At 42.9% G+C, this 8,289-nt stretch overlaps 2 protein-coding genes across 2 annotated transcripts; both read left to right on the forward strand.

Moving 5' to 3' along the window:
* The first annotated feature begins 1,814 nt into the window (after positions 1-1,814).
* On the forward strand, positions 1,815-3,738 carry LOC103722836 (glucan endo-1,3-beta-glucosidase-like). Its single transcript, XM_008813531.4, has 2 exons — positions 1,815-1,945; positions 2,614-3,738. Exons 1-2 carry the CDS (start codon positions 1,873-1,875, stop codon positions 3,555-3,557), a joined length of 1,017 nt encoding a protein of 338 aa, XP_008811753.2. The 5' UTR covers positions 1,815-1,872; the 3' UTR covers positions 3,558-3,738.
* Positions 3,739-4,518: 780 nt separating this feature from the next.
* Positions 4,519-5,938, forward strand: LOC120105960 (glucan endo-1,3-beta-glucosidase-like). Its single transcript, XM_039118752.1, has 2 exons — positions 4,519-4,692; positions 4,803-5,938. The coding sequence occupies exons 1-2, from the start codon at positions 4,620-4,622 to the stop codon at positions 5,750-5,752; spliced, it is 1,023 nt and encodes a 340-aa protein (XP_038974680.1). The 5' UTR covers positions 4,519-4,619; the 3' UTR covers positions 5,753-5,938.
* The last annotated feature ends 2,351 nt before the right edge of the window (positions 5,939-8,289 follow it).

The raw sequence follows: 8,289 nt of genomic DNA on the forward strand, positions 1-8,289 counted from the left end.
TCAATAGAGATGGCTTTTCAACGATCCAATCCGTTCGATCTGTAGCTCTCAATGCCGAAAACAACATACTGAAATTTTAGCGAAATCTGAATACAATTAACTATCCGATCATCTGACAAAGCAGCACCCTTTATTTCTTTCCCCCCCCCCCCCCCCCCCTCTCTCTCTCTCTCTCTCTCTCTGTTTTTTCCTCCTCTTTCCCTGGCCCACGCCCCAAGGTTTCTTTTCCATTCTCTCCGAGGCCGCAGTTTCATTCTTATCCTTTTTTTTTTCGTTTTATATTTTAAATCAAATGAGGTGGGTCCCACGTGAGGAGGGACCACACCAACACTCTACATGCTAGTTTACACCTAACTATGCTTGTCCTTGGCTCAAAACTTTTATATGAAGGAGACCTTAGACTTGTGCCAATATCCTAAAAATGTGACATTTATGAAAGACTATATTTTGGCTAAAAATTCAATTAAGTAGAGTTCAGCTATATTCTAGCTTGCTAAAGCTTGCCTTGTGTCCATCTCTTACATATCTTGTTTGTGTCAGGAACTAGAGGAGCTTCTTTGCATTGTCAACCATTGCTGAGTACATGGATGGTTATAGATGGATTACCGGGTTGAAGCATGGAAAGCTTTTCCAATGAGAATTACAAGGTGTAACTTTGAAGTCATATGTAGTATGGCCGAAAAAGCTATTAGCGAGCAGACTTCCAATTTCCGAAGTCGACAATACCTTCAACCTTGAATGCGACTTGACATCCCCTACGTCCAGTCCAGGCTGTATGGATAGTCCTTTGCATATACGTTAGTTTTCAGGTCCAGCATGCCTGCAAGAAATTCCAATGCAATGCCTGCCAGAAACATTTGATGTACCACCAACCACATCCTGAGCCGACGCAAGTACTTCCAAATTCTGGCAAGTCTTCGGAGACTTTACCTCCTCCTTCCTCTTCTTGTTCTTCTTCATGCATGCCCGTGGGAAAACATGGAAGGACTACAAGCTGACTCGGGCAAACTTTGTATGGTAGAACAGGAGACCACGCTTAATAATACTGTTATCCATCCACTTCCAAAATTTATTATTGAATGGTAGATTAGTATTTTTGAATAAGATATGGATCACATTCCTTGGAAAGAATAGTATATGGAATACCATGATGCTAATATACATATATACCGTATACATGCTGCACGAACAACGCTTAAGGATGGTACTGTAAATGCAATATATTTTTTACTTAGCTGGCATGTTAATAATTTTCAGTTGCACATATGTATATATGTGGCATTCCTCTAATCAAGATGATGGAATTTTATACTTGCTAAGTGGTTGTTCAAGTTTCATGACATGATGTCTCACTTTTGTCTTGATATATATATATATATATATATATATATATATATATATATATATATATGGGATTTTTCAGTCAATGAAAGTGTGCTCGGAACCATGGAGCATGCGTAGGATGAATAACAATGTTTGGTAGGGAACAAAAACCATGCGAGGAAGTCATCATACAAAACAATTCCCAATTGGAAAATTTTCGAAGAAACAAGAAAATATGTGTAGATACAAAGAGAAGCAGTGCTATTCCACACGACATAGGCCTTCTACTGCAATCAGATATTTAGAGTTCCACAGAACCAGCCTTGATAGATGGAAAGACTGGTGGTTGGACGTCTGACTCTTCCATTATATCATACATGCAGGCCATCTTTACGCCGGTCCAATCATGGAACCAAAATTTCTACAGAAAAATTGACCAAAGACATGGAGCTGGCTCCGAAGCCTCTATATAAAGATGAGCGAACTTGTACATGTATGCCCCGTCCAAGGTACTCCCAAGATAATTAAATCTCAATTCGAGCTTCAAACATGGCAAGCCAGAGTTCTGTTTACATGGCTGCCATTACATTACTCCTTGGAGTCCTCGTAGTATTCCCAACAAGTACTCTCTCTCTCTATCTCTCCCTATCTCTCTGTGTGTGTGTCAAGCTAACCTTCGGTCTGTTAATTAGGTTTAGCTTGGCCATCTAATGAAGGTGCTCTAGTTAACCTTAATCGCCAATTTTAGAACCTGACCCGGCCCCATGAGTCCTCCAAAATGGGTTGGGTCGGTTCTAAGAGGGTCAGGTCGATCTGTGATCCGACTTGACCCATTTACAGCCTTAGATAAACACATCCTATTGTGAGCCAAAAGGACCAATAAGTAAAAGAGAAAAACAGCAATAATAACTACCAATTCTTATGCAAGTCTGTTAGGGTTGGAGTCAGATTTCGGCTTGACTTCAGCATGCATCTGACTTGGACCATCCCTAATCTTGAAACTGTCCAAGTCGTTTGCAGGGCTAATTTTTGAAAGGCTGTTTTAACTTATGCAACTTGTGCATATTTTAAGGAACATGCAACTTGCATATATCATATGCTAGTTGAACATACAATATTCCGAGAGGTGACTTTCTAAGATCTCTTCATTCTTGCAATAAAATTGAGCGATTATACCTCCTTTCCAATTAAAAGCTTATGTAATTTGTTTTGAAATTTATATGGAGATCATTTGAAATTTTGTTGCAAATATTAATAACTAGTAGCACTAATTAACTTGCTTTCTTTCAGGTGTGCAATCGATTGGTGTCTGTTATGGAAGGCTCGGAAACAACCTACCCCAACCTAGTGATGTGGTGGCTCTCTACAAATCTAACAACATTGGACAAATGAGGATCTATGATCCATACTCACCAACTCTGCAAGCCCTTCAAGGAACCAACATTCAACTCATTGTAGACGTCCCAAATGATGGTCTCCAAAATCTAGCCTCCGATGCTTCAGCAGCTAATGATTGGGTCCAAAACAACATTCAAGCAAATTCAGATGTCTCATTTAGATATATCGCAGTAGGCAATGAAGTTATCCCTGGAGATTCAGCTCAGTATGTGCTCCCTGCCATGAAGAACATTTACTCAGCTCTATCTACTGCAGGTCTACAAAACCAAATCAAAGTCTCAACTTCAGTTGCTACAGTGGTCCTTGGGGTTTCATATCCTCCCTCACATGGTGCATTCTCTTCTGATGCACTGAACACCTTAGGGCCAATCATTCAATTCTTGAATGAAAATGGAGCCCCACTCCTAGTAAATGTGTATCCCTACTTCAGTTACGTTGATAACCAAGGCTCGATCGACATCAATTATGCTTTGTTCACTTCCTCAGGAACTGTCGTCCAAGACGGGCAATATAGTTACCAGAATCTCTTTGATGCCATGGTCGATGCAGTTTACGCAGCATTAGAGAATGTGGGAGGGTCTAATGTGGCGATCGTGGTATCGGAGAGCGGTTGGCCATCGGCAGGTGATACTGTAGCAACCATCAGCAATGCACAGACATATAATCAGAATTTAATCAATCATGTTGGTCAAGGAACTCCAAGGAGATCTGGAAAGGCTTTAGAGACTTACATATTTTCCATGTTCAATGAGAACGGAAAGTCAGCAGGGATAGAGCAAAACTGGGGGTTGTTCTACCCAAATGAGCAACCTGTCTACCCAATCAACTTCAGTTAAAAGATGAGAGAGGATTACAGCATAAGTAGTTATAAATTAAAAAATATCATCTGGAATAAGCCATTAGAAGGAATGGATAATTTCCTGTTTACTTGAATAAAGGTTTGATAAATAAAATTTCCTCATGTAACCTGATGATGGAAATAATATTGCCAAAGATAACTTTTTACTCTCTTTTAAATGTTTGTTTTAGTTTCTTGGCATGCTTTCTTGTTACTGATATTGACTCTAGAGGGTTGATGACTCTCTCTCTTTCCCTCTCTCTCTCTCTCTCTCTCTTTGTGTATGAGACATAGAGTCACATCACAGAAATTCATTGGAAAATAAAAAAATACAGCAAAGATCAGGACAAGCTAATATATATGATTGTTTAGGCAAAGACTGCCATCGCTTTGCGTATGAACGACATCCAGCTTAAATTCTAGATCTGAGTAAATTGAATGAGGGCCAAAGTAAGATTTGTTGCTTGTACATGTCCTGCAAGAAGGTAACATGGCAATTATAAATTTTTAACTTACTACATAGGTTCAAATATTTAACTCAGCACTAACTTATTAAATAGTTAGTTAATTATAACGTTTCAACCTACTACTGTGGTCTGTGGGCTGGCCAGGTCCAGGACTACATAGGAGGGAAAACAAGAAAACAAGAAGACAGGGGTTTGATCCAACCCAGCCCCTATCAAACAACAACATCTATAAATAAGGAGGTAAGAATGCCCACGGAACAAAAGTCATTCAACTTGGTCACAAACGAACGCGACTTCATTTTTTATTACCTTCAAGATAACAAGTAAAATTATGGAGTGCAAAGGAAAATTGGGCTATTCCACCCATTCTGAACTGGAAAAGGACTAGTCTTGATGCATGGACTGATAAATTAAGGGTTGGACGTTGACCCAACGGTCCTATGCCCGTCCTTTCAGGGAACTCAAAATGTGTGGATAAAAAAATAGAGCAAAAGACTTGGAGCTAGACCCCGGAGACTCCATATGAGGAGGTGAAAGCTCCCTCAAGCATTTCATATCTAAGGTATTCCAGTGGTAAGTCCCTGTTAGGAGCCATGGCAAACCTGAGCATGGTTTCCAAGTTTGCGACTGCATTACTCCTCGGAATCGTTATAACAATCCCAACAGGTTCTCTCTCTCTCTCTCTCTGTGTGTGTGTGTGTGTGTGTGTGTTTCTAGTTGCATGATATTTGTGTCAAACATATGTGACTAAAAGGCACTAACTGGCTTTGTTTCAGGTGTGCAATCCATTGGCGTTTGTTATGGAATGGTTGGGAACAACCTACCCCAACCTAGTGAGGTAGTGGAACTCTACAAATCTAAGAGAATTGGACAAATGAGGATTTATGGTCCTAATGCAGATGTACTCAAAGCCCTTAAGGGATCCAACATTGAACTCATCCTAGATGTCCCAAAAGAAGATCTCCAAAGATTAGCCTCTGACACTTCAGCAGCACGTAATTGGATCCAAAACAACGTGAAGTCCTATTTACCAGATGTTTCATTTCGATATATTGCAGTAGGCAATGAAGTGATCCCCGGAAATTTTGCTCAGTATGTGCTGCCTGCCATGAATAACATCCATGCTGCTCTATCTGCTAGTGGTTTACAGAACCAAATTAAAGTCTCGACTTCAGTTTCTCAAGGGGTCCTTGGGAAATCATATCCTCCTTCTAGTGGTACATTCTCTTCTGATGCATCAAGGTACATAGGACCAATTGTTAAATTTTTGGCTAGCAATGGATCCCCACTCCTAGTGAATGTGTATCCCTACTTCAGTTATATTGGTGACATGAAAGATATCAAGATAGAATATGCGTTGTTTACATCACGGGGAACAGTCGTATCCGATCCGCCATATGGCTATCAGAACCTCTTCGATGCATTAGTTGATGCAATTTACTCGGCACTGGAGAAGATGGAAGGATCTAATATCCCGGTCGTAGTGTCAGAGAGCGGTTGGCCATCGGCTGGAGGTACTGCAGCAACAATGGATAATGCAAAGACATATAATCAGAATTTGATAAATCATGTCAGGCAAGGGACACCAAAAAGGCCTGGAAAAGCTATCGAGGCATACATATTTGCCATGTTCAATGAGAATCAGAAGAAGCCACCAGGGATTGAGAATAACTTTGGGCTATTCAACCCCAACAAGGCTCCGGTCTACCCAATCAACTTTGGTTAAAGATGAGAGAGGTTGACCGTTATAAGAATTATATATATATATATATATATATATATAATATCAAATAAACCATCAGAGGTGATGGATGATGTACTATTTTCACTTTGGAAATGTGTAGTCGAGAGTCTCTATGTTGTAACATTGCTCAAGTTGCTTGAGGGAAAAAATGAGGTTCTCTACACAAAATCACAAAATTTCCTTGGGTAATCTAATGGTTGCATTGATATCGCCACGAAATTTTCGGCATTTAGAGTGGTTTTTTTGACGTTGAATTTGCTACAAAAATGAAATATTAGAGGAGATGCTCGACAAATCCATTTACAAATCCTGATACAAACTCAAATTACAATTATTTTTTTTACTTTGTCTTTATGTACTTCCATTTTCTTGATGAACCTGTTTTCGAAGGTAGTCCCTTTTTTTTCTGGTATATTAGTTGGCCTGTTATTGGGCATCTAATCTTAATTTGTGTAGTAAAAGTCCATTTTGGATGTTTGATGGTTCGAATCAGAGTCGAAATTAAACTTCGAAATGGCAGATAAAGAAAATTTTGCTCGAAATAACTTTGGCCTAGGAGGAGCTGAGGCCACTTCAGCAAAGGAGACTCCTATTCAGAGCACTTACACAAACTACAATTGCCCTAACTACTGCTCGATCTCATCTATTTATTAGCTGTACTTGGATACCAGCGAGCACAAACTGCTTATGAATAGCTAGCTTAATTGCAGCACTAAAGAACCTTTTGTACAAAGCTAATATATGTTAGTTTACCTAACTTATTAGTTTACTTTGTTTAACTATTGTTGCTGGAAATTGGACCCGGAGGGCGGCCGTCGGCTGAGGAGGAGAAGCTCCGGCGCTTCGGACGTGAGGGGGGGGGGGGGGGGGGGGAGCGGCGGTTTGTCGGCGGTCAGCGTCCTTCGGGAGACCTGCAAGAAGCCGGTGGCCGGGGTTTCCGGCGCCGGCCCACCGATGCTTAAGTCAGAGGGGGCTAATATGTGAGAGGAGAGGGGAGATGTTTTTCTTGGGTTTTTCCAGTGTCCAACCCCCCCAAGGTGGAGGGGTTCCCCTTTTATAGAGGAGTATCGTATTACTGTGAAGTGACGGGGCAGATCACCCTTTTTGTCATAATTGAACACGATCATGTGCATTAATGGTGTCGTGGGAGATCAAACCGGAGTCAGTAAGTCGTCGTGGCTGATCAGACGTGGTGGAGTGGTTCAACTGCCTGCCGTGGAGGTGTTGAGGTCCGTAGATGACATGAGCATTGATTGTTTGAGTGAACCGGAGATCAGTAGAGGCCATACGCTTTAATTGTTAAGTGAACCGGAGATCAGTAGAAGCCATACGCTTTAATTATTGAGTGAACCGGAGATCAGCAGGGGCCATACGCTTTAATGGTTGAGTGTGCCGGGGGTCAGAACAGGTCATGCGCATTAATTGTAGGCGGCGAAGTAGGGTATAGCCCTGACCGAGTTACGAAGAGACGTGATGATAGTAGGCGAGTGGAGAGATCGGGTTTTAAGAGTTGGACTCCCGAAGGATATTTGGTTGAGATCGGCTGCTCTGGTGGGGCGTCTCGAAAATTGGTGTCTGGTCGGACGCCGAGCCGGGCTGACTGCCTTTAGGCCGGGCGCCTTTGGGTTAAGCATTCACTGGTCGGGCGCCTTCTGGTCGGGCGCCCGCTGGTCGGACGCCGAGCCGGGCGAGTTGCCTTTAGGCCGGGTGCCCGCTGGTCGGGCGCCTTCTGGTCGGATGCCTTCTGGTCAGGCGCTCGCTGGTCGGACGCTGAGCCGGGCGAGTTGCCTTTAGGCCGGGCGCCCGCTGGTCGGGCGTCTTCTGGTCGGGCGCCCGCTGTTTGGGCGCCTGTTAGTTGGGCGCCTTCGGGTTGTCTGGGGTAACTTGGTTTTTCCCCTAACACTATCCCCCGACTTCCTAGTTCGAGCCGCTTGCGAGCTCGGATGTGGGAAGTAGTGATTTAACGGTGCTTCATGTCATTTAATGCTGTATTGGTGGGGGCCAGAAAATTTTGAATTTTTAAGGCACTCCGCACGTTTCTAGGTGTCATTAATAAGAGAAGGTGGGACGACGCCTTTTCACCATCTGAAACGTCCTCGTGTTGTGGGCTAATGATGGGGCTCCACGATCCGATGGGTCGCCGCATTGATTTGGTATTCAAAGCGTCGATCCGAATGGGATACGCCGCTTTGAACTTCTGGGGCTGACGCGTGGCATAATCTAGACGGGAGGCGGGATTCTGCCTCACGGATCGGGGCCGTTGGAGGGGTCTATATAAACCTTTGACTAGGTTTTGAAGGCTTCTATTTGGCGACCTTTGTTTCTTGCTCCTGCGCTTCCCACTTTTTTCTTTCTCTCGGCGGTCTTCCGGAGCTATCCAGTTCCTCCTCTTGATTAGCTACGTTTCCGGCGAAGTTCCTAGTAGGTGTTCCCCCTTGTCTGCTCAGAGAGCTTTCGTTTTCGTTCCTTTTCTCTTTTTCCTTCCTCTTTCTTTTAGGATGAGTCGTGGTCCCAACGAG

This window comes from Phoenix dactylifera, unplaced genomic scaffold, assembly GCF_009389715.1.
Source record: "Phoenix dactylifera cultivar Barhee BC4 unplaced genomic scaffold, palm_55x_up_171113_PBpolish2nd_filt_p 000405F, whole genome shotgun sequence".
NCBI classification, from domain to species: Eukaryota; Viridiplantae; Streptophyta; class Magnoliopsida; order Arecales; family Arecaceae; genus Phoenix; species Phoenix dactylifera.